Source organism: Scomber japonicus, chromosome 21 (genome assembly GCF_027409825.1).
Source record: "Scomber japonicus isolate fScoJap1 chromosome 21, fScoJap1.pri, whole genome shotgun sequence".
In the NCBI taxonomy this organism is placed as follows: Eukaryota; Metazoa; Chordata; class Actinopteri; order Scombriformes; family Scombridae; genus Scomber; species Scomber japonicus.
Genome location: NC_070598.1, coordinates 18,844,540 through 18,871,496, shown reverse-complemented (window position 1 = coordinate 18,871,496; position 26,957 = coordinate 18,844,540). Strand labels below are relative to the sequence as shown.

The 26,957-nt window shown below is 38.5% G+C and overlaps 1 protein-coding gene across 3 annotated transcripts in view; it reads right to left on the bottom strand.

The window, feature by feature from the left end:
* Positions 1 to 8,476: 8,476 nt before the first annotated feature.
* The window catches only part of col11a1a (collagen, type XI, alpha 1a), an 85,400-nt gene continuing 66,919 nt past the window's right edge, over positions 8,477 to 26,957 (bottom strand). For all 3 annotated transcript variants that reach the window (XM_053342741.1, XM_053342740.1, XM_053342742.1), the window contains exons 50-67: positions 25,862 to 25,915; positions 23,232 to 23,339; positions 22,772 to 22,825; positions 22,570 to 22,623; positions 21,441 to 21,494; positions 18,695 to 18,748; positions 16,967 to 17,074; positions 16,599 to 16,652; positions 16,039 to 16,092; positions 15,084 to 15,191; positions 13,837 to 13,890; positions 13,705 to 13,740; positions 13,541 to 13,594; positions 13,145 to 13,391; positions 11,914 to 12,026; positions 11,423 to 11,491; positions 9,260 to 9,493; positions 8,477 to 8,623 (exon numbers count right to left, since the gene is read on the bottom strand). In XM_053342741.1, coding sequence (XP_053198716.1) covers positions 8,477 to 8,623; positions 9,260 to 9,493; positions 11,423 to 11,491; positions 11,914 to 12,026; positions 13,145 to 13,391; positions 13,541 to 13,594; positions 13,705 to 13,740; positions 13,837 to 13,890; positions 15,084 to 15,191; positions 16,039 to 16,092; positions 16,599 to 16,652; positions 16,967 to 17,074; positions 18,695 to 18,748; positions 21,441 to 21,494; positions 22,570 to 22,623; positions 22,772 to 22,825; positions 23,232 to 23,339; positions 25,862 to 25,915 — 1,656 coding nt within the window. The remainder of the gene's footprint in view (positions 8,624 to 9,259; positions 9,494 to 11,422; positions 11,492 to 11,913; positions 12,027 to 13,144; positions 13,392 to 13,540; positions 13,595 to 13,704; positions 13,741 to 13,836; positions 13,891 to 15,083; positions 15,192 to 16,038; positions 16,093 to 16,598; positions 16,653 to 16,966; positions 17,075 to 18,694; positions 18,749 to 21,440; positions 21,495 to 22,569; positions 22,624 to 22,771; positions 22,826 to 23,231; positions 23,340 to 25,861; positions 25,916 to 26,957) is intronic.

Genomic DNA, 26,957 nt, shown 5'->3' with positions numbered 1-26,957 from the left:
ATAAGCCCGGGTTGCAAGCAGCGCAGCACCACAGAATGATAAGTCATCAGTCACAATACCTGGGATGACGTACTGGGTCCACGAGAGGAATTGTCCTCCCTAAGTACACTTTTGGCTAGACTGACAGGACTATGAAAGACACCGATTGCATCAAAACTGGTTTACTGGAATTTGTGAGAGAGGAAAAAGTCATGAGAAAAAATATCCTTGGAATATAACATTGCCTCAGTACAAAATTTAATATGCAACACAGACAAATTGAGACTATTAAAAATGCATTGGTGTATAAGTATGCAACACAAACAGACAAATTGAGACTATTAACAATGAAACAGCTCATTCATAGCATGTGCAAATCAATAACTTGTAGAATTTCAGTGACAGGCGTGTGTGAGTGTGACTCACCATGGAGAAAAGGACTACGAGGGGGTGAAATGTCCTGCTCGTTATCACACTGGGGGGGCTTCAGGTGGGCTCTCACTGAGAATGTCAGTTGCATCACTTATCGTGACATGAAGACACTCCTCATCCTGAACTTCAACCTACAGGTCTGGCAGAATAATGCCAAGTTCACTGTGCTGTTGTGGACCCAGCTAGCAAATGGAGCAATATGATCATTTGTCATAATTAATGTGGGGGGAAAAAACTTGTGTAACCTGTGTTCAGTAGAATGAGTGAGAAAAGACAGAGAAAATTATAGTTGTTGAGTGTGTTAAGGTGTTGATTCATTTTCCATCTGGATCCACCCTCAAGCATGTACATTTTTATTTGGATAGCATTATGGCTCCATCCTTGAAAACAAAAAACAAAACAATGTCTGAGATTTAAAGTAGTTAGTTGAATTTAATACTCATTTCCCTCCATGTTTAATCTTCTCTGAGAAACTTGAGACAGTAGAAAATGATGTCATGACTATAATTCAGTATCAGGCTTGTAAAGAGTATGCATTGTGCTAAAAATATATAATATCTACCCTCTGTAGCATCTAAAGACATCCAGAACCTTGTCTCCTTTTTTTGGATCCTGAGAAGAGTTTGGTGTACAGTTCAATACCAGGAGGATCTTAGATACATGTCAGTTGCTTCTGTTGTACCTCCCACACACGTTTTCATGTTCTCAGGGTTGATCAAGCGTAAACCTGAGGTGTCAGTCAGTTCCCAAATGGACTTCAGTAATCCCTCTGTAGTGCTTCTGTAGGAGTATGGCCAGCATGCTGTTTCTTCAGCTCTGAACTCTTGGTTTCCTTGAGAAGCAACAACACCACAGTGTCCTCCTTGAGGAACTGTGTGCTGAAAACAGCGGCAGAATCCAACTGGCTCTGCACCTCGGTACTCTAAGGACAGACAAGGATCATGCATTTGCCTCACTGATGATAGAAAAAGAAAAGTCAGCAGGATACTCTCATGAATGATGATTTTCTATACATAATTTGATGTCAAAAGTGGATACTGATATATTTCCCTGTAGGATTTAGTAAGATTCATCGTCTGGGGACTATGGATGTTTGTATCAAATAGCAATTCATAGAATACTTAAGATATTTCAATCTGTAACGAAGTGATGGCCATCCACAGAACCATATCACAATCATGACTGAAAAGACCTCTTACAGTAGCTCAAAGTTATTTAAGGTGTGTTTGATTGTTCCTTCGTGGGTCCAAATGGAGGATTGCTGCTCTTTTTTCTCATATGAGTATTTAAGCTGCGCTCTTAAGCTTAATGCAGCTGCAAGGTCCCTGTGTGATCCTCAGAGTCCTCTGATCAGAAGAACTCAGGTGCAATTTGGTCAGCCCCCTTTTTTGTTTTTTTTCACTCTCCCAGAAAAAGTGGTTAGAGTCAATATAACAGTGTTCAATAAAGTCAGTGCAGGAGCTTGAAAACTATGAAAATGTGCATAAAAGTGCTACAGTGGTAAATCTTGATTAACCCTCTTGGTCACTTTGATCTGTAAGGTAGCTATTAAGGCACTGCAGGGATGCGAGATAATAAATGTAAGAATTCAATCTAACGGTGAGGAGAAAAAAAACCTTGAGTGAGTGAACCTTGATTGATTAAAAGAAAACACCTTAAGTTAAGGTTTTGCTTTGATGTTTAATTGAGCATCTTTCAAGTAGCACACTTCCTTTTTGTTGCCAACAAGCCATCATTGTCAAGCCAAGCCAAAGATCTGTCAGTCAAACAGTGCTGTGGTGTCTTTTTCAGTGGATTCTCTGTTAGCATGGGTTCTCATTGCCAGGTCCTTATCTTTATACTATAAATAAACCAAAAACACAGACAAAAAACATCACTTCCTGTGAGCCTGAGGGTTTTCCTTGTGAACGACCTACCAAGTGTTTACACTGGCAAACGTATAAGCTGTTACAAAGTGAATATACTTTATATATCCCAATCGTGTTTTGTCATTCAGTGATCATGAACAACAAAACTGACACTTATTTATATGATAATGTAGAAGATTATGACTATGATCTTTCATAACAACTCAAGTAAGTTTGATTGCTTCATTTAAATAGTCTGTGCGTCTTGAATATGTAAAAAGACCCATTAAGGATGCAAGTAATCTTCCGAGACAAACTGTATTTGTTAAAGGATTCAAAAGTAAGTTGAAAGTAACAGTGTGTGGAGCTGAATTTTCCCCTGAAGCCATGGGGAGCATTTCTTGATTGTTTTCTTTGCACGTGCGGTTCCACATGAGTATTCTCTTTGGTCGTCTCTCTACAAAGACCCCCACTCAAAAGAAAGTAAGATAAAAAGAAAATACAAAGTCCATTTCTTTTTCTGCTCAGGACAGACTTGTCAGTTGTTATAATGTGGATTTCTTTTACACTCTTCCAGGAGAAAATAAAAGGTTCAGCGGTGGTCAATCCTTTGAAGTGACACAGGACATCACTTACATTTGTTAGAAGGAGGAAAAAGCTCAAGGAATATTAATTACACCTATGTTTCTGCCTTAAATTTCAAGGTGAGAAGAAGAGTTGCAGGATCGTAGTGAGCTGCATTAAATAGTCCATACAGTTGTATTAGAATCAGAATTAGACATTTGGACCTGTTTAGGATAAATTCAATGAAATGTTAAAGATAAAGAGGTGGAGATGAGAACTTCAGTAATAGGTTTAGACATATTTAGAAATCCACTTATTTCTCTTTTGGCCAAGAGTTAGACAAGAAGATAAATGACAGCCAGGGATATAAAAAAGGTAAATGTTCAAGATTTGTGCGGCCGTCATGTTGGAGGGGTCAACAGTCAAGAAGCATGTGCTGTATTTCACTTTACAGACAGAGGAGACATTCAATACAGGCATTGCAGGACTACTTTTTTAGAAGTAAATGGCAACTTTATTCTATCTAATGTAATTTAGTCCTCCTTTTTTGCATTATTTATTTTAGCTAGATCTATTAAGCCATATTTACATGCTGGGGGTAATTGTGAGAAGATGCTGGACTAAGGACAGTTTGAGCCATAGCTGTCAGACAGAAGGATTTTCAGCCTAATAATACTACAGGTCCCTGTAACTGTCATTTCAAAGCAGATGATTTTGACAGAACAGAGCAAATTGTGTATGTGATTGAGTTGTTGCATCATTTCCAGACCATCTGAACATCTTAGTGTATTTTCAAATCAAAAGATCATAGTGGTAAAGTGTTCATATATAGTGGAATGGCTGATTGGAAAGATGAGCATACACATGATCTCTATCATAACTGGAATTACCACTAAACCTGATATTTAAAGTAAACATTGCTTTTAGATTTTCCCAATATTGTCTTATACTTGGACATCAATACAAACTGGTGAGGCAAGTGGTGATCCTGTCCCTGAATTCATCAACCTCACTAAGTGTAACAAATGAGTTCTTATCAGTAGCATTTTTGTATAATACTTGGAGTGATTGACCCTCCTGGCAGTGAATGATGGGACACCATTATACCATTCAGAGGGTTTTTATGGTATTGTTCATATCAAATATTAAACAACTATTCATAGATTGATTGATATATGATTCATACGTGATTTTATGTACTGAGTCAATATAATATGTGGGTCACTGATGATGTGCCCTAGAGTAGCATTGTGACGTTTCTGCAAGTAGTCCATTGAAAGATGTATAATATACTGTATATAGGGTTGGGGTTAGGGTTAGGTGGAGTAGGGTACAGGGGCTTAATATTTAATTAGTGTTTACAGTTTGAATAAGCTTTAAGTATATGCTGCTGATTTTTCATTTGCAATATCAGCAAATGTATTCATTCAAAAAAAGAAGCTACTAACATTTGGATCCTTGTCTCTCATTGGCCTTAAGGTATATATATATATATTATTAGTATTACTTGATCTTTAAAGTTTTTGCTGTGCAGTGTTCAGTTCTATGTTCAATAAAGTTTGACGCTCAGTTCTATAAAGTTTGTTTGATGTTCCCGTCTGGTCTTGTTATTGTTGCCTTTTATCCTTTTCCATCCCTAGAAAAATCACAGGCGCTTGAAATCAGAGGTATGTGTGGGTATCATATGAAGTTGAAGTGTTTAAGAAGTTCATCAAAATGTCTCTGGTTAAACTTTTGCTGTAGCACGATTGTTGTGAGCATGGCTATTTTTTCTCCAAAATCCTGTTTTCTATATATAGTTATAATAACAGTCCCATTTTTACATTACAATATTCTAACCTAATTACCCTGTTTCATATAGAGTTAATAGACAAATAACAGCAAATGTCATTTCTGCTGTCTCATGGGACAGTTGAATGTGCTCTGTTTACACGCTCATAGTGAAATGGAGCGATTAGGCTGAGGTAATGACCACTGCCAATTTTAACAATTTTAATTTGATTTACTTTCAATTTTTAAACTTTACTTGCCCGTGACTGGCACCATCATTATCATCGACACCTTAACCTTGATGATTGCAGAGCTGCTCCAATCATAGTCTGCACATCCAGCCAGGACCATTTAGAGCTCCTGTTCAATTCCAGGGCATCAGATAGTAATAACATTTTGGATACACAATACCATGCTATTAAGAGAGATAAGGAACATTTTTTTATTATATGATAGAATATAGATCTATAATGTCACTTCATGTACAAATCACAAATGGGTGGAACAACAATCCGATTCAGTTCAAAAGCGTTTTCTGACGTCTAATGGTCCACTGTGGGGTTTCTCTGGGGAACACTGGCAATGTGTCTCTTTGTCTGCTGTGGACATGTCATCTGTAGTGTTAGCTGATGACTCTGACACTGCCCCCTCTCCATTTTAGGACATCTGGAGTGTGATACTGGACCTCAGTTATTGTCAACTCACTTTGGGGGTGTGACCGAGAGTACACCGGTGTATGTAGGAGGATTTGTTGTTTGACAGGTGATGAAGAGGCTTTCATAGGAAGTGTGTGGAAACAGTTTGGTGTATGTTTTTTTCTCAAAGTGACCACCTATTGACCTTGTAGAGCAATGGAGGCCTGCTGACTGGATCTGTAGATACTGTCAAGGTGATCTGCTCGCCACAAACCACAAACATTTCATCATCAGCTCATCAATGCAGCATTACTCTTGTCAACTACACGGTCCGGTCTGACATAGCTTCAGAGGATGTGTTCTGTCTTCATGCTTGGTGTATTATTGGAACTCAGGACAGTTTTGACAGTCATCACTTTTGCGTACTGTCATTAGTTGTCAGCAACTTTCACATATTGAGGCAGCACCATATTGCCAAACTTCACACGCTGCAATTGCACAGTGGCAGCTTGAGATACAAGAAGTGTGAGATGAAGACGAACTGAGTTTGTCCAAGACTAGTTGCACTAGACCATCTTATGTGGAGAGAACAAAAATAGTTTTGTGTATTTTATTGGGGAATTGATTTAATAATAATATAATATCAAGCCACTGGGCAGCTTTATAACAATTTAATAGATACAGAAATCTACATTTTTGGATAAACTAACAAAAGCTCAAATTCTAATAAATAATTTACACTTGATGTAAGTTAATCTTGTACAGTATAATCCTGTTCATAGATGGGAGCCTGGAGGTCCCAGTGGAAGTTGTAGCCATTCAGAGGGCTTATGTTCAGGCACAGAGGTGATTAGATCTGCCCCCAGTAACTGAATTTAAATCCATCAAGTAACTAGTATTATGCTTGATTTCTAATGTTTATAAAAAACACATTTTGTAAAAATCGGTTCAGAGTGAAGCGAGTTACAGTTGATTTTGTTGTTAGTCTGTCTCTCAATACACATCAGTGTTTACCAGACACGTGCAGATGTATAGTGGCAACATACAGCAGCAGCCAATGAAGTATCTGTTTCTATGTTGATGGATGCTACTCTTGTGTTTGTGTCATATATAATATGAAGTTGCCTATCATGTTAGCTTATCATGAATACCAGAAGCAGGGAAACAGCTAGTCTGATAGATAGCTAAATACAGATTTTTTGGTAAATTGTGTTACCTTTGGACAGAGCCAGGCCATTAATGTTCTTATCTAACTTAACAAGAAAGCAAATAAGCCTACTTCCCAAAATATCAAAGTATCACACCAACACTCCTGTGATTTGTTGCAGTCGACATCCCTCTTTATCCAACAAAGTCGCATAAAATTGTCATGCATTTAAAATTTAATTTGTATTGGAATCTTCTCATCCAGAAGTCACACCGTAGTGCTTTTAACTATGAAAATGCTTACAGGTAATTTCAGGATGGGAAAGGAGAATCCCCCAAAAGCTCAACCCACACAAAAGTAATTCAGGTTTGATATAAAAGGTTTTTGTGACAAAAAAACAATTCACTTTTAACATAACGTGCAGCTTTGTAACACATGTATGCTAAGATTACTGCGCTAAAATCCCTATTGTCCTTATTGGAGACTTTACATTCTCTCTGTATAATAACTCTTGATGTTTCCCTCTATCTGAATGAAAAAATCCAGTGGAGATAAAGTGAATGTATGTGTGTGTGTGTGTGTGTTTCAAGTCCCCAGCTAATCCTTCTCAGTGTCACATCCACCAAATTTTGGAACACTTACATAAGCAGATCTTTTTTTTTTTTCAATCCCTCCTGGGACAAACAAAAGCAGACACTTTATTCAAGTTTCCATTCATATACTAAAAATGAAAAGAAATTATTGTAAGATGGTACTTTATTGGTTTCAAGAGAGATGGAATTGCACCAGCCCAGAGTCTTTAGTTGAATTAACACATCTTTGATTTAAAGCATTTGACATGTACAGTAGGTAATCTACTCCAAAGTCATCTTACACAAACAATTGAGACATTCACTTCACCGTTGTTTAAAATCCAGTTTTAATATTTAAATGAACTATAAAAAGCACATTAAACCATTTTCTCATTTTAGTTACAAAAATGGGTCACCTAAAGGGCTTCTCATTGCATTCACAGAAGGATTTGAACAGTGGATGTCTAGCAGTTACGTATTTCTCTCTTTAAAAAAATCCCCACCCAAAATATATAAACTTAATTGCTTAACCAAGGTATATACAGGGCATAACATCCTTGCATCTTAAAAGGTTATCAAGAAAGTTTGAGGTATACAACCAAAATAAAAAGCCTGTCAGAAAACAAAACTGAAAAAAAAAACAACAAATAGAATTAAATAAAAGAAAAATGAATGCCATGATTGCTTCCTACTAGCACAGGATCACAACATTAGTGGGAGATGTTGCCGTGTACGTGCTGGTGTGATAACTTCCAGTTGTTTCACCTACGGTCAGGAGGGCAAAACAGCAAATAACCTCAAGCTTTGGACTGTCAATATATACAAAGGGCATACAGTCTAATTTAGCAATAGAGAATTGTTTGAATGCTCACTTTATTTGCTTCATGACAAGTACACAGTATGTGTTGAACAAACAAAAAATACCAAAATTATAAATTTATTTGATTTAATGATGTCTTTAACTTACACTGTATATCTTTGAACCAACGTTGAAATTAAAGAGCCAGAAGCAGAATCTGATACACATGCAAGTTTTGAAAGTGGATTCAGAAATAACAGTATTGTACAAAATAATAATTACAGTTTTTATAATTATCAAAATACACCTTCTTTTCTTAGCACCTCTTTATACTTTTTTGTGTGTTTTGAACAAGCACCATTGTAGTCGTTTTCATACAGCACCTGGAGAATCCAGAGAGGAGGTCTGTGTCCCCTATGTCTCCCGACCCCCTCTCTTGGTTATCTCCGATTCACCCTCCTCTGCCACGCTTTCAAATGTCCTTCACCTTTGCTCCGTGACGTGGTTAAGTCATGTGGTTCGAGCCCTACAAGGGCAACAAGTATTTTCCTGGGTTACACGTACATACATGGAAAGACATGTTTGCTACACCATCTCTTATTCAAAACTTGCATGTGGCATAGAAAAGGGTGGGGGGCTAGAAATGGGGTTTGGTGGTACCCAAAACGTCTCAACTTGACTTTCTTTGCTGGCCCCATCAAGTCCTTTTTTTTTCTTTTTTTCTTTTTTATTTAGCCAAGGAAGCAGACGGGCCCAACTTCAAACCCAAATTTCTGGTTAGGGTCCCCAAAGTCAGTCAACATGACATCGATGATTGGAACCTGATCGATTTTGGGAGTATTAATCTCCATCACAGTCTTTCCATAGCCCTTCCTCATCTGCAGAGAGAGAGAGAGACACACACACACAAACATAAAGGACCAGATTAGAAATGCACACCCAGAAGAATAAACAGAGTCTTTTCATGTCTCCAACACGAGTTCACACTACGAGCAAGCTGATTATCAGGTCAGTCATTTCATTTCCTGCAGACCTGAGCTACTGGAAAAACGTTGCTAACGTGTGGCTTAGATGTGGGCTGTCACCAGCTGTCATCGACTACAATCACAGCTCTCCACACCTCCTGTTAACATGCCAGTTGGATTTCATTTCAGGTGTAATAGTTCTGTTCAGCAAGTTTCCAATGGATCAGAAACCGATTACAACCGTTCAAAGCTTGACAGTTCTTCAACTTTTATTTCAAACACTACACTACAGGAGTAAATATGTCAGAAATCATGCTGGATTTTTGTTGAATAATCACCTCTTAATTAGTTTTTTTCAGAAAGCAGCTAGCTAGGTCAACTCATCCAAAAAATGAAACATGAAGGGCGAAACAGCAGAAAGCATTTGTCTTATGAATCTCTCACATCATCTCTCTACTTGTACTAACACACAGTCAGTCTGAGTGATGTCAGTGACAGACTCATCCACATAATGCCTCATTTGGACACACAGCATCTATGGACACTTACCGCACATCCGTCTGAGATGGCCTTGATGTAGGGGTTATTGTCGTAGGACATCTCCTCATCGTTGGCACCCAGGAAGCGCAGCGCCTTGTCGTAGCTGTCACTGGTGGCGTCGTGCCACGCCACGGACTGGTGGCAGCTGTAGGTGAAGTTTTGCCTGGCTGAGGCTGTCAGTAGTCTGAGGAAGGTCATCTGTACCATGTTTATTGAGCTTCCATCTGCGTCAACATAGGAAAACTGTGGAGGGGAACAAGTCAATATGTAAGAAGAACATAGATATGCATTTTCACTTAACAGCTGGATTCAATTATTTCCTTATAAATCATAGGCATAGAAATACAAGAGAATGAAATGAACAACTCATGTTTTTGTAAATAGATAAAGATGATACATGTTTCATATATCAGTACTTTTACAGCTTCTCTGTATCTCAGCTGCATTACTGGAACAGAATACAAGATGAAGATACTTAAAACAGACCACTAAATGTATATAACTCAATTCATTTAAAAGAAATTCCAAAAAGTCTTGAGTTCCAGCAGAGAGAACTGAGTTAGAATTAAAGATGAAGTATGTATTATTGAAGTCTGTACTGTTTATTCATTTTGAAGACTGTTAAAAGGCGCTGATGGTTTATTTCCTATTAGAAGAAGCAGCTAATCTAACAAGTTCCTTTGATATTGTGTAAAGTTCTCTAACATAAGAGTATTACTGGCCCATAAAACAGTGACGTAGTTTAGGAAAGGACCAGTTAAACTATAATAAACTGATAGAAGGACAGTTTCCCCTCACTGATGTATAAATACCAGTAAGAATTAGAGAGCGTTTCCAGCTGAGGTACAGTAGCACTCGCTGGCTTTCTGAGTCACACAAGGATAGTGTAGTTACACATCAACACTTTATCGCTACTTCTTATGACATTCCTGAAGCATCCACAGTACTACTGACAAGTTGAAATATGGCCACTAGAAGATGTGTAACATCACTTAAAAGCCCTCTGTTCAAATATGTGATATCAGACTGACGTCTGCACAGATAGATTCATCATTTCATCATCCTTCCCAACACAGATGAATGCTATTTCACAACCAGCCACACAAGGAGTGCTTTATCAATTACCTAAATAATTTGATTTTTATCATTGATATTCATTTCAGTCATTTCATAATATGCCTCAAATTCTCAGGTTTTAGCTTCTGACAAAACAAGACCTTTGAATATGTCACTTTGTACTCTGGGAAAAATATTTAGCTTTTTTAAAATACTATTTTCTGACATTTTAGACAACATGATTAATCAATCAAGAGTATAATTGGCGGATTAACTGCTAGTGAAAATAATTGTTAGTTGCGGCCCAGCACACAATGCTCTGACTGGAACATTAACTCTGTGTGAACCTTGTCTGAACATGTGCATTAAAGTGCTCTCAGTTCAGTGACAGTAGATGTAATGTACTTTTGATACTACAAAGCCGTACAGCGCTCTGTCACAGTCAGGCTTTTAAAGTCTAGTCTCTGTGGAAATTTATCAGCGTGACACCAGTTTGATGGAGCAGGACAAACTAGTATCTTTCATTTCTGACTATAAGAAATAGTAGCTGATGTTTACGTAGATATTTTTTAACTGTTCAAGGGCAGAGTGAGGACTACTGGAGTGCTGAAACTCTGAGGTATTCTGTTTGAATCCTCTGTAATATTTTATTGATGCACTATTTTTTATACGGAACAGTGTGAGACTTGTAATGTTACCACCATTATGAAAAAGGAGGCACTGGTTCAAAAGGACATAGATTATTTTTACTAAAAGCACCATCTTATTCATGATAAAAAAATCTCTTGCTCTTGGAAATAATCTCTGTTTCTGGCTTTGCCTAAAATATGAACACACTCAAACCATTAGGTAGTTTGGGATTTCTTTATGGGGAGCAACTTTGGGTCACTGCCTCACCATTTCATGGGTGGTGCTGCTATTTGAGTCTATTAGCTTCATCTGCCATTTTGCAGAGTCACTGCACGTAGATTGCAGGAAAGAATACAGGAAAAATAGGAGATATGGAACAATCCTTTTAGTACAACACTGAGTGAAATAGTATCTGTTTTGTGTAGTGAGCTTGAGGAGCTGGATGAAAGAAGAAGAAGAAGAAGAAGAATGAGAGAAAAGACTTACTATTTTACCACGCTTAAATTCACTGAACCATGAACCAGGGACTTCTTTGGGCCATGAAGATATTCTAACCTGAGGAAAACCAAACCAGAGAGAGCAGATTAATAGACAATATTGTGGGCATTATTTTTTTGTTATGAACCATGCAGCAAACATGGAAAAAAGACGTGTTGTATAAAGCACCACCTCATGGGTAGCATCAACATTTATCATCTGGGAGCAGAAGATAAACCTGTTTATTATTTTAACAACTTTGAAATATCGTTTTCACAGACTTCACAGACTCTGATCATTGTATAGTATTTGCCTTTTGGTGGTGTTTGCGCCGTTTGCAACAAATGTGTACAAGCTCAGCCCTGAAGCAGACAATGTCTGACTAGTGGTACGCTGTGTGCTGATGTGTGGGTTAACATGACGACTTAATATTCGATGAGAAATGATGATTAGAAACAGGCAGTTAGGAATCTCGTGGGTACAATTCCAAAGTTACTTACTCCATTGGACTTCTTATCTGGGTAGATGCAGGTTTCGCCCCCGGCAGTGAAGTTACAGTAGACTTTGAAGGAATCCCCCGAGCAGCCTTGGTTTGGATCAATCCAGTATTCGCCTGAGGAGAACCAAGCACACTCAAACATCCTGTTCCACTGATGTCCACAGAAAATGGCTTTAAGCTCCATTTCAGAATTAAGTGTGCTGAATTCCTTGATCCTATTTGAAGTTGTGCTTAAAGGTAATTTAGTGCTCATTTTCATGGCTTATACATGTCTTATATATATTTTGCCTGAAGCAGGGTATAATTTATGTGTAACAATTCAACAGTAAACCTAAACCAATCAACACTGCTGTCAATCACAACAGTGTCTTTATCGGCCATACTGCTCACTTTTCATGCTGATGACCCTTAACAGCACTGAGGGGACTGAGGTCCCAGAAGTCATATAAAATTACTCAATTAAACAGAAGGCACATATATACCTAAATGGCCAGACTAAAGGACACTAAAGGAACAAGAGAGGCACAAGCTTTAAACCTGCAGTGCAGAACTTTTACATATAAATGAACGTTTATTATATTCAAGCCCTTGCCAAATGAGTGCAAACAATGCTGATTATGCCTATAACCACCAGTTAAATCTCTCTGTATTTCACAGTGTACAGAGTTTTTAATCTGGTGAATGCATACTGTGCATGCTCTGTGGGCAGAGCATATGCACCAGAGACTTCCACTGGTTGAGCGGCTAACTTCCAGTTATTTCTCAGCCAACTTGAAAGAGGATAAAATAATTTAATAGTACAGCGCATAAAACGAATGATGTGTAGCGTGAAACTAATCATTTTGCAGTGTTTGTGTGATACTCAACAATTTATCTACTGTTTTATAGCCACAACAGTAGAGACAGATAGGCTACACCGGAGACTATGATGTATGCACGTGTTTTTGTAATTACTGCCAAAAGGGGGAGACAAAAGCCCCAACTCGAGCTTTAACACAGACAAGTCCATATTTTGCTTTCAACAAGAAACCTTGATTTTTTTTTCACTTCAGTTTCAGTTTGTCCAAAGAAATGGTGTGCAGACATAACAACAAGATTTGAGAAAATAGGGAGCAATTCTGTTGTCTCAATTACAGAGTGTTATGGAGCGCTTCACCTCTGCAGCCTGACTGTGAGTTACACTGATAAGAGGAAAGTGTTTTCAAACAAAAATCTCTTCCCTTTTAACTTACCATCAGGGAACTCTGGGTGGCAGAGCTGCAGGTCTTTGCATGTTCTGGCAGGGTTGTTTTGTGTGCCCATGGGGTATTTCATACGTTCAATGTCCTGTTTGAGGTTGTTGAGTGAGCCGAAGATGTCCTCCATGCCCTCGCCGTAGTCCATGAGGGTACCGACTGCGTCTGACTGCATGTCACTGGAGCGCTTCGTCTTCTTGGGTGACCGGATGGGAAGAGGCTGGATAACCTCACCTGGTGAGCCCTGTGGGGTGCAATAGGAACAATATTTTAGATTTCACACTGGAACACTGACCTCAAAGACATTGTACAACCTGTACACTGATACTGTGACAGTTTTAACTTGGTCTTAGTAGAAAAACACAGACAACAGTAGAAATCTTAAATACTCACAGGAGGACCAGGAGGACCAACTGAACCAGTGTCTCCTTTTGGACCTGCAGGACCCTGGAAGAAGCATGAATAGAAACATGTTATCCAAGCTGCGTATAACACACAAACTTTGCAGAGATTATTATCACAGTGACAATATGCCTTTAAAACACTGATTTACTCACAGATGAACCCTTGGATCCCTTGGGACCTTGAGGACCCTACATGAGACAGGACATAAGCACAGCAATTTAGCAAAGTCGCTCTATCTGCAGCGTAGAATCTAAATGAATGATCGAATCAGTAAAAAGACTTACAGGCAGACCAGGGGGACCTGGAGGACCGAGAGGACCAGAAGCTCCATTGATACCCTGTGATAAGATGAGATGAAAGCAGGAGTCAGCCATATATTAAAGAAACATTCGAGATGAAAGTTTAATTGTGAGACTTGAATAATGAGAGAATCGATGTGTAGAAAAAGTCAGAATGTGATGACGCAATACAAGGCACGTGGCATGAATGCAGCATTGAGCTCAACAGATGTGTAATGGTAGCCTGCTTTCACATGGAATTATGGATTTTTTTTTTATTAGCCAAGATAGAGAGACAGCTCCACTTTAGCTATCAAGAGAAGGCCAAATACAGCACTTGAGGGCTGCCGTTTTTTTTAACCTGGCCTTTCACAGTCATACAGCTCAATTTTGGCAATGGAAATGATGGAAATGAAATGAAGCCAAAGGAAATGAAACCAAACAATATGATTTTCAGGCCCTGAAATAGAAATGGTAAACTGAGAAAAAACTTTTTTGAAGCCCTTGCGCTCTGACAAAAGTGGACATTACAATTTCATTAGGGTTAATCTCCAGATACTTAATCCAACCCATCACCTTAAATCACTCAGCCAGGGCAGGCTGAGGTCCACAGCAGGACGGAATAGCATATTCAGTCATTCTCCAATGTTTGTTTAAAAATGGATGAAGGGTGCGCCTTCAGTCCTTTCTCAAGACTGAGCTTCAACCGCCCTTCAGTGCTATCTGTTTCTAACTGTAAGAGGAGGGCTCGGTAGTTGAGAAAAAAAGTCTTATCATCATCGTCTTCCACAATGCAGGATATTATGTTATTACAATAGGAATCAGATTCACAGACCAAAATGACACTAGGCGGTTTTATGGTAAAAAGAAAATCTGCAGAAGAAATTCTTGTATATATTCAGACCAAGGTACTGCAAAAACAGTGGAGGGAGAAAAAATAACTCAGTATTTTAAATACAGTGCCTCATTGTCACATTTATAAAGATGTTTTACTTACTAAGGCTTTTTCATCTTTTGACTAATATGAATGAGTAAAATACAGAACTAATTGAATGTTTGTTGACTGGAAGTGATGTGGTGAGGGAGGATATGTGCATTGCACTGCAGGGCTCGGCTGAACCTTTTTCAATGAGTCTTAGTCAACAGCAAGTGACTGCAGCAAGTGTGGAAGGGCAAATGGGCTAAAAAATGGCAAGAGGTGGAGGGCCAATGACCAGAGGACCAGCATGGGAATGGAGTCATCAATCACTTACACCATCGCCCTTGCCACCAGGAGAACCTTGGGGCCCAGGCAGACCTCGGTCTCCCTTCTCTCCTTGTTCTCCGGGGGGTCCAATCAGACCAATCAAACCTGGGTGACCCTGTAGGATGAAAACAAATGTGCGCACACACACACACACACAAACACACACACAAAAGTACATTAAATAAAACAGCAATTCAGAAAGTGTGACTTAACTACTACTGCATGGACGTCTGACAAGGGCAAAACTACCACTGCTTTCTTCAACAAAAATGGAGAGCACATGGCAGGCTGTGATGGGTGTAGTTTCATTATAATACAAATCTTTGGGCATAGTAATTGAAATGTCTCTCTTGCAACAGACAAAAAAAAAATCTTCTCTGTAAATGCAAACGTGACCAAGACCAATTCACAACACAAGGATGATGACTTTGAAATGGGTGAGCTTAAACCAGGCCCAATGATTTGACAGCATTAAAAACGCACAGCAACACAGTGCCTCTATTGTGTGCTTTTAAACTGCTCTCTCTCAAGCCATCATGTCAGTGTGTGGGAGGCAATTTAGATAGAGTAATGTGTGCTGTCTGAATATCCTTTGCAGTTATATTTCACCAGCAAATTTGACAGTGGCAGAGAAGAAAAGAGCAAGATTAGACAGATTAGAGTGATACATCACATTCAGCTGCATATTCAATCCTGTTAAGAGTTTTTCTCTTACAGCAACAAAGGCAAAAACTAATTTGTTTCCAAAATGTTAACACAGTCCTACATTGGGATTAATGTGGCTTTTCTAATTCTAAAAAGATTTTTTTTTTTTTTAAACAGTTTCAAAGTTTTGGAAGCTGTGTGGGTAGCCTCGAAGTCTGCAACAAGATCACTTGGTTCAGACTTCAAGTTAGAGCTTAATCTTATAGCCTATTTGGAACGGGTGTGCGGTCAGATAAAGGAAAACAGGCAACACTCACCTTTTCACCCTTAGAGCCGGGGTCACCTTTCAGACCAGGAAGACCAGGAGGGCCCTAAATAACATGAGCAGACGTTAACAATCAATTTCACAGAGAAAAAGGAAAAAAACAGAGACAGGACAGTATGAGACTAGCAAGAGCAAAAGCTTGAAGAGAATGAGGCAATACGTACAAAGCCACATAAAAGGGACTGTGACAGAAGAGTAAGGCGAAAAAAAGAGAGAACACGAAGTGTCAAAATGAGAAGGAGCAGTAAAAGAGGCAGGAAAAAAACATCAATTATAGAGAGAAAAGCAGAGAAAAGAGTGCAGGACAGATAAAAAACATCAACGTATTACAGTTATGACTTGTGGGGGCGGTGTAGCTTTTTGGGAAATTCACAGATCCAAAGACAGACATGGTGTTGAGAGGCATATTCACCTCTGTATGTCCAGTTAGCTTGTTTAGACTGCAAGCAATGAGAAACTTCCTGCCGAGCTCCACCGTTCCAAACAAATCAAACTCTTGCTAGATAGCTAAACACTGATTGAGAGAGAGAGGGGGATATTATGCATACTAACCATAGGACCAGGTGGACCGTCTTGTCCTGGGGAGCCGGGCAGTCCTTGTTCACCCTGTGAAAAGCCATTCAATTGTAGTGAGCATTATAGCCTGCTGTATTTTCTCCGGCCTGCCATTGATTTTCTGTGCTCAGCACGATGATTAATAGCCCAAACAGGGAAAAAAAGTGTGTTGGAATAAACAAGCGAAACTAAAGTATAAGCCAAATGGAAGTATTGATTATTCCATGAAGTCTATCATCATGCCTTAGCCGTACTTTTTATGTGTGCACATAGTGGGTGTGTGTCTCTGTCTTTTTGAGAGCCGAGCTGAATTTACTGTATGTGCAGAGTAAACAGAAAAGATCATTGCTGTAACTCAGACTTACGACAGGGCCGGGGATTCCACGAAGACCCTCTGGACCAGGCTTTCCTGAAGGTCCCTGGGGCCCAACTGGTCCTGTTTTACCTGCTGGACCCTCGGCACCAGCCTCACCCTGTAAGATAAACAGGAGTTGTGATTCAGGGTGAACAACCTAACAATATCCAAGTATTCAAAGTTTTTCAATAATGTTCTCATTGTTGGGATGATTTAACTAAACATAGGGTTCACCTTGTGTACAAAACTAACATTTTTTAGATCAAAGCTGCTGATATTTCAATTAGATTTTGAGGAGCATCAAATTCATGTTCTGTTCTCCTCCCATGATGGCAAGAAAAGATATAGTGATTGGGGGAAATGTGTGAGATGTCACTACGTTGAAATGAAAAATGTCTTTGATCAAAATATCAAACAGAAAAATAGACAAAATGTAATAAAGAATCAAATTAAACTGACTTGGTATTTCATATAATATATACAACATTGTAAATTATAATACAACTGCATGCCAAAACACTGCAGCTCATAAACAACACTTGATATCAGGTTGTCAGGTTTTCTTTCTAGCATCATGGCATCTCACAGTACTTAAAAAAAAAAATCTGAATTCAGGTGTTGGCTGCTTTCAGCTTTAAATTATGCTGAGACAGTACACCGTGATTAGAATGAGTAAATGGGAACAAGTAAAAAACAGTGTGAGTTATCAAATGAGCCAAAGTGCTTCTGTACCTCCAGCTTAGGGTCAGAACAAGCACAACGATGGATGTTGCTGCATCCTGCTGTTTTCATTTGAGGTTTATGTGAAAACTGGTATAGCCAAAAGATCAAAGTGTGCCACAGAATACTTACTGACTGTAATTTAAAATACAGCAACATGCACAGAGACTAGACAGAGCACATGACAATAAGATATCAAGTTTGGGCTGCAAGCCATTGATAGAGGAGAGACTTCTTGCAAAACAGTCAGAAGTACTTTAGTGAATTTAATACAACCGCTGTGTATTATTGCTGTCCTCAAATGTGGCAAGGTATGTAGGAGACAGCTGGGATTTTTTCTTTTAAAGAAAGATTTTCAAGCACATTCAAGGCAGATTTTCCATTTTAAAAACCATGACAGAGCATCTAACATATTTCATTAACTGTGGAATATGGGGAAAAAATGCTTTAGTGAAGAGAGTTCATAATGCTATTAACATATGACATTGCAAACGCATACTGGAAAATTAGGTTTTACATCCGTACCCATGTAACCAGTGGATAAGTGAGAAATGAATTATCTTTCTGTAGTAAATCTGATTGATATACAGTACATAATATGTGTAGATACACACTGATGGAACCTTGAGATTGATGTTAAAATGCAAGCTCAGAGTAAATTCAGTGAGCTCTGATTCACACTAAAAAGAAAAACATGATAACTCTGAATACCTGAGGGCCAGACATAAAAAGCGTTGACTCCTTTTGTCGGTCTTGAAATTAAGCCACAGAACAATGCAAGAAACAAGTGAATCTTAGTTTTACTCAAATAGGCTGCGTCCATAAATTTCCATCTAATCTAGAGTGGAAATTAAATTACATCTGCTTTTCTGTGCTTTTAATTTAAGACAGGGAACAATGTGGGCACGACAAGGGGGAAATGAGGGTGTGTGTGGGGGTGGGGTGGGGTGGGGGGGGGGGTAGCCAAGGGACTTGCTGAGACGGCTCTACTGTGTAAAGGGTGCATTGATTTTGTTACCTTAGCGCCTTTCTCTCCTTGCCTGCCCTCTGCACCAGCAGCGCCCGGAGGTCCCTGAGGAGGATGAGAGGACAGTGCTTTAGCATTTCAACACAACATCAACACACACTCACACTGTACAATCAGACTGTACAGACAAGCGACTAATCATCACTGATCATTGATAATATTTCAGAGGCTAACAGGACATGATGAAGCAAAAATATTTGTATTTGTTTGTATGTTTGATTCATTTCTTTGAACATGATTGGCAATGTTGAATGTATGCTTTATAAATGCTTTAGTTTTAAGCAAGGAATGATCACTGCAGAGTTTGTCAGGTCATCTCTCCAGCGTCTTGGCATTTCAGTTTACTTCTATTAGGTTTCATATTGAACAATTGTCTTGCCTGATAAATACGTGGTGGGTTCTGTCTTTGAACAAGAATGATAATCAAATGCCCTTGAAGGTGCACTACTTCAGCCGTGTCGGGATCTATTTGAGTGACTTGGACATGCCTTTGTTTGGCTTTAAAGACACAGGTGTACAATCATGCAGCCATGTACGTACACACACAGAGAACACACACACATCCCTTTTTCAGTCATGCCAGGGATTGGGAGGTCATCTTTTCTTTCTGGTCAGGATCTCTCAGCCCCACAACGATTTCTTTCAACTCCACCTCCAGTCGTCCCTCTTCAAAACCACTCTCCATCCAAATTTCACTCTGATCTGGCCGACTGCAGCCTGAGTGCTATTGACTGAGAGCCTATAATGTGAGCTCGCCTCCTGTCTTGGAGCTTTCATCTTCTCCTGATGTGTACCTCTTACTGGTGGTGAAGAGGCAGGCTCTTGATCAGCACAAAGAGCCATTTCAATTGTAGCACGATACACAGCGACCAGAGTCAATGTGTAGGTGTGTACTCTTTTTCAAGGTTGCCAGAGCACCTTTTTGTTGGCTCTGCAGCACCAGGTGTATGAGACACATTTTATTACACTTCTTAATCACACACATTTGCTAACTGTCACTGAGAAAGAATAAAAGGATAAAACAATTAAGGAGTGACCTCAACCCAGATAAAAAAAAGAATTAACATCAGATGAGGTTAATAAGCAATTCCAAATTACTTCTGTCAAGAAGCAAAGCTGAATTCGTTGTCAGTATTAAGACATTAGTAAATCCAATGATATTAAATTTGTTGCAATACTACATTGACTTATTCAGAATCAGAGGTTGAGCTAGAGAGAGCTTTAAGAACTGTTGCAAATTTCTACAGGTAAAATGCTGAGAGGACACAACAATCCTAAACCACTCTAGCTATGAAATTATGTATTCAAAGGAGCAACCTGTCAGGAAGTAGCGGGGATCATTTTAGGTCCTTTTTTCCCCCTCCCAAGCGATTAAAGACCTGTGTGTGATAAAATAGCCTTTTTCCTTACCGTAATCCCTAGGCCATTTAGGCGCAGCGTATGCTGATACCATGCTAAATACTCAGAATGTAAATTCGGTGGGTACATTAGAAAAGCAATCAACCCCGGTTTAAAAATGCATGACATGTTTTTGCTCCCCATTGGACTGAGCCGTGGAGTCTTTGTAATGCAGTCAGTCACTTGAAATTGTGACTTTTCTTTCACAATTCAGGAGAATAGCTGCTCATTTTCATGTGAACTTAAAGCTTCACGTCATATTAGAAATATATTAATGGTTCATCTTGGTTATGTGCATACTAAAAGCAGCTTAGTGGCTCTGATGTTTCACTCAGATATCTCAGCTTCCTACTGTGGAGTTCATGAAGGGGATCCACTTACTGGATGGAGTGAGAATGGACATTATGGAAATATTCACTTTTAATGTAGTAACATTTTTGTATTCTATCCTACCTCAGACTTTTATAAGTTTTCCCAAAGAACAGTAGAGGCCTAAATCTTCTTGTGATGCCTGACCAAAATCTCAAGTGATGATAATGCCCTAAAAATACCATCAACATCAATTAAATTAAAGTTATTGTTTTTTGGGGGTGGTTTTGGAGGTGGTCACTCTTGTATCCCTCCCCTCTCCTCTCATAACCTTTTAACGACTTTACCATGTCCATGTTATGCCTCTGTTTTGCTCTGGCTGTCAGTCAGGCAGCCATGGATCAATAATGTGTCAGACTTGCTATATCTCTCTCACTTTCTTCCCACTGCCACAACGACGTAAATGAGTTTAAAACCCACCGCTCCTTTTTCTCGAGCTACTTTTTTTTGGTAAGCCTTTTCAATTTCTTGGTGAGAAAAAAAAAATTGATTCATGATTTTCACATCCCTACGTTCATTTCTCAACAGGCTTTGAGGCGGCTTTTCTTCACAGAAAGCGCAAAGCTTGACCCCTTAAATCTCCCACTTTGTTTTCCCCACTCTACTTTTAATGAAAATGAATCTCTCCTGCTTTACTGTCAAGATTGAGTTGTTGAGGAGGAGTTACTGCAGCAGGGAGGGATACCGCTCCACTGGCTAAGGAGCTAATGTACAATGCCAACAGTTATACAATCCTTTCATTTATTTTAAAATATGACTAAGAAATTTGATATGGGCTTGTTGAGTCATGATTTTAACACTAACTAAAGCAATAGATTTCATATCAAAACTTTTCACTCTTGGAATAATGAAATGCTGCTAATCAGGATCATGATTCTGGTCTATTTTAGATTAATACTGGAAGCGTTCCAGTGATGCATACAAACAAATAAAAATGGAGTAAAATTAGTCTAAATGGCTTTAAACTCACTCTCTTGCCAGGTGGGCCAGGTGGACCAGCTTCTCCTGATGGACCTGGTGGTCCCTGAAAACAAGCAGGAAAACAAGAAGTGCAGGATGCCATTAAAAGACAATAAAACTAAAAATATATATATTTATACATAATCAAATATGAATTTTGATGAGAGCACAGTATGCTTCACTAAATGTCTCTTTATAGCTGCCAAAAGGACAATAACACAGAGAGAATATTGACATTTAGGGACTATTCAACCCCAGGATAGTCCAAAGGAGTTGAGCCAAAACCTAAAATTCGATGAGGCGCTGCACTGACTGAAATGATACATACTGTGCTCCCTGAGACACTTTCATCCAATTATCTCTGACTTAATTGCAAGCTATCAAACCAATTTTTATCATTTGCATTGGTAAATAGTATTTCACAGTACTGAGCATTGAAGGCAGATATATTCAGTTTTTATATATTGACACAGTTACATGTAAATATGAATAACAGAAAACATGTTTTCTTCTCAAGGTTGCTGAACATTTACACTATTTACACATTTCTCTCTAAACACTATTTTTCACTGGAACATCCGAGCACACAATCAATGTTCATAAATAAAAAAAAAAAAAATTAAATAAATGACTTTACAAAGCGTAAATATAAGATTTTCCTTTGGCAATGATAAAGGCTCATTTGCATTCATAAATGTTAATAGGAATTGTGTTTTGTTGAGCTTTACAAAGGCCCAGCACATTACTGTTCAGTTTTATTTCTAATCATACTTAATGAATCTACAGAATCTACAAAGTAGAAAAGTCCATTTACCCTACACCCAAGAGTATGAAATACATATTATGAATTAAAATGCTGCAGTGTAAATTATTTACTCACTAGATATAATTACAAGTTTTACTGCAGGCAAACTTGTGTCAGATTACTATAATATAGTATAATAATATAACATCGAAATAAACAAGTAATATACATACTCAGTCATGCGCAGTGATAATGTAGGTAATTGTAAAAATAGTGAGATTATATTATGTGCTTGCAAAGTTCTCCTCAAGTGAACCATGTACACTACATGATAAAGTATATGCTTATGCAGACACATGTTTGCTTTGTATACTGTGAAATGGCAACAACCTACCGGCTGACCGGCCTCTCCATCCTCTCCCTTTTCTCCTGCTTCTCCATCCGTGCCCTGTACAGGAGAGAGTGCAAGTTAGATTATGTCTCCTGAATATCTATCCAAATATTGTAAATATCACACTGTTTACTTTGTGATTCACAATACCAAAACCTACATGGGCCTATAAAGGGTTAATATTGCTTCAGGATTTCATACTTACAGCAACACCTGGCTCTCCAGGAGGACCAGGGTCTCCAGGGAATCCAACGGGACCCTTTAAGAGAGACAAACAAGATGCATCAGTGTAGCAAAAGAACCCGAGGCGCTGCTGCTGAGAAATAATTTCCCTAGATACAGGTATTAAGAACATGGTAAGTAATTTAGACAGTGATTTAGTCCTGGTGTACCTGGTTATGGTCATTGAAGGCAATTTGATAGACTTAATGATGATGTTGCAAATCCAGGAGAAAAGGCCTCAATACATTCCATTACCATGCAGGCATAAAAAATATAATCTCCCCCTATAAAAAGGCTTTTTAGCTCTTGAATATGTTCTAGGATGCAATTGCTTGCCTCAAGGCTGGTGGGAGATGTTTCATTTAAAGCAGTGCATTTAAGCCTGTGTGACTGAGTGTAAGAAAACACGCTTTACAGATTTTGATAGTATTTGGTGGACTTACAGGGTTGCCCTTTGGACCATCATCTCCAGGGGGTCCTTTGGCACCAGCAGGTCCAGCAGCTCCAGGGGGGCCAGCCTCTCCTTTTTCTCCTCTCTCGCCTTTAGGTCCCTATAGTGGAGAGGAGTGGCAGAGGACATTCACTACATCAGTACCACAGGTGGCATTGTTTTTTTTTGTCTGCACTGAATTGAAGAGGGTATAAAAACTGACGTGCAGTCGGAGTCCACAGAGAGAAATTGGATCCAAAGCTAATCTCAGTGTGCGTAACAGAAGACAACAACTGTGAGTGGTCACATCACTGCTGATGTGAAATGATGCTGAAATGCCTACATGTATTTTTTCAGCTCTCTGACCTCCCAGATATAATGCTACTGTGTCTCTTCAGTCCTGATACAAAGGGACAACTCAATCTGAAATGTTCAGTGTGTAGCATCAGTGCACATACAGTATATCACTGCACTATTTCTAATTACAAATTAAGACCATGGGGAGATGGTTGGTAATCTTGGCCTCACTACTGTCACACTAATTTAAAATGAGAATGTTTTCAAGAAACACTATGCTCCCTGATAAGAATAAATATGTTGAACATGATTTTCATATCTGCCTTTAATCCCCTTCACCATCTGTCATTGCCTGAACTTTGAAGCCCTCAGCTGATATAATGGCACTCTCCTTCTGTTTTATATGACACAACACTTTTCCTTTGTGTCATGAAAGAATCCAGCAGATTCTCCAAAATATGGTTTTATGGGGAATCTGATGATGATTTGAATATTAAATTTGCTGCACTGCATTTAGGCAGTCAGCTTCTTCTGTTAATGTGATTGTTCAGTGCAACTCTTCACCAGATGATAGAGAAGAGCTGCAGTTTTATGTACAGCTCTAAACTCCCATTAAATGTTTGGCTAAATGAAACAATGTTATTACTGTTTTTGCATTTCCCTTAATGTTTGCACAACACACCACAGCTCTTTTTAAAATGTGTAAACATCTAAATCTTGATAGTGTTTTTAATGCTTTGCATGGCTATCTGTCTGTTTAAGGTACAGTATAAGTCAGTATAAGTGTCAGTGCCTGTTTTCAAATGGTCAATAAGGTAAATATGAGTTTTAAAATGACTCTAATATAAGTTGTATATAAGTTACTGTGCTGAAATTGTATATGGTGCCTTACCAAATGCATTTAAATAAAATGTACATTAAATTAAACTTTATATAAAGTTTATATAACTTTTGTTATATTTGCATATAGTACAGAAATGTTAGTTAAGTGAGAGCATGTGATCAACATTGTTGAAGATTTGTGGTTCTTTTATGGACAGTATTTATGACCATTTAAAACTTTCAGCAGTGCACCTTTGTGTGAGGGGTTTACTGAATTCTAGTCAATTCAGTTTTTCTCAATACTATTTATTTTTGTTATAGGAACTATATTATAAAATAATGTTGCACTGTTGTAATTTTAAGTTATTCTTCTTACATTGTCATTGACACTAAATGTAACACTTCTATGTAAAAGACAGTTGAAAGGCATTGGGTTGGGCTGTGCTTATGATGGGGTCTTAAGCAGCACACTGACTTTGGAAATGTCAATGATACCAGCAGTTGATGGGGAACTAGCAGGGGACATTATGAATGCTTGTAATCACACTTCTCTGCCACTCCCACTGGAGACAGGCCATCTTTTCAATCTGCTGCTGCACCTCAATAATGATAAATGATTCAGTAGAGTTAATAGAGCCATCAATGAGGGGTATTTGGTCAAAGTAAAAAAAAGCTAAACAAATTGTCATAAATCTCTGTTTGACAATAACATAGGCCAGCATATGGATAGATAAGTTAAAATACAATCTTTCAAAAATATTTCAAAATTACATTTAAAATAAACACTAATTCTATGATTGGATGAACCTAAAGAAATGGTATTGAAGAGCACTCTCACTACTGCTCCATTGTAGCTACAGAAACAGGATAAATCACAGCTAAAGGCTGCACTCAGCAAATTGTGTTACTGTTGTTTTGATGCCTTGCTTCCTAGTGGCTGCAATCATTGTTCTTTAGAACAGAAGCAGCAGGCATATCCTCCTGGTAATTATGTCTTAAGAGTCAGGGAAGAGACTCAATTTGGCAGGCCATGTGGACATGGGGTGCAAAGCACAAGAACCATGCTGAGATGAACTACCAGCCTCAATGTGAGGAGCAATTATTTTCACTGCAATGAATACACAGTGTCACACTGTAGGAAAAATGTTCTCATTAGATTAGATTTTGTATCTATTAAAGCAACTGTTTTACTGCGGATAAACTACATATATGTGTTGCTAATGCTGCTGACACTGTTACCTACCACGCGGTAGCAAAAATAATTTCTACCAAGCTTAGCACTGTGTATATTAGGGTAAACTAAGTGCAGCTAACTTCTTTCAAAGCAAAGGCCTACAAATATTTGTCCTAAGGCTGGGTGCAATGTTAAAGACTGAAAATCTAATACATGAGATGCATGTTGATCAGTAAGATGTGTTGTATGTACAACCATACATATGCATGTGCATACATACATACAGTACATAAAGACATATCAACACAAACATGACTGCAACATATATTTAGCTTGACAGACTTACTTACCCCAGTTCCAGGCTCTCCAGGTGGTCCTGGGTTTCCTGCTTCACCTTGTTCACCCTGTGGTTAGACAAATGTCAGTGTCAGGACAAATAACTGTTCTCTCCCATACATGGATTCCAAATTCAGACGCAGCATTTGAAAAAAGTCACACCTACTTTAACAAAACACCTTGTGCATACTAACTCTTAATGACAGCGGTAAACTTGAATACATGTATGGAACTTTTTTATTTTGGTTCTTTCTGGAACGGATAAAAAAGAAATTGTCAAATTAGGCAAAGAATGCATTTAGTTGAACTGTTTAACCTCTTCCGCTCCCCCTCTCTACCATAGGACCATTTTTGTCTTTTTCGGGTGGGGGGTGTTGAGGGGGGGTTTGATACATTTTGTTAAATATAACTATTTATGACCACTCAAGAATTGATAAAAATGGTCAAAAATCCCTCCAAAATACCACATTAAGACACCAAGACTTTCAGAAAACAACAGAAAAAATGAATGCTGTAATTTGGTATCAAAAACTTTCTGTGAAAATTGCATTTTTGGGCAACTGGATGGCAAGCACTAATGTTCTGGAGATTGCTCACAAACCCCCTTATTGCCAGTATACCTTGAGGAAAGTCTCAAGGCGTCAAGTTTGTGGTTGGAAGCTGTGATTATCCTTATACAGTGAGGTCAAGTTTCAAAAAATAGTCTCACAACAATGAAATGATTACTATGGGAACTGGTATCATCACACATGAATACAATTGTGCTCATTGAATCCACAAGAGTCACAGCTTTCCAGTCATACCCAATTTAAGACTGGTGAGGGACCTTAGTATGCACAAGTATACAAATACACTATTTTTAGATCAGGCAATAAATAACACATTGATACTTTATCTACTTTATCTAAAAAGCTGCATTTTTTTAAAAAGGCTTCAGATTAGCATAAAAATGAGGGGAGGGGTCAAGGGACAGATTTGAAATGCCAATATTTAGCCTAACTTTGGAGTGTTTGATGCCAGTGGATGCCTCAGGTTGTTTAGCTACATATGATACCAGTGTCTTCACACTAACTCTTTAAATGACTCTGAAAGACAGTAATGTTGGCCTAG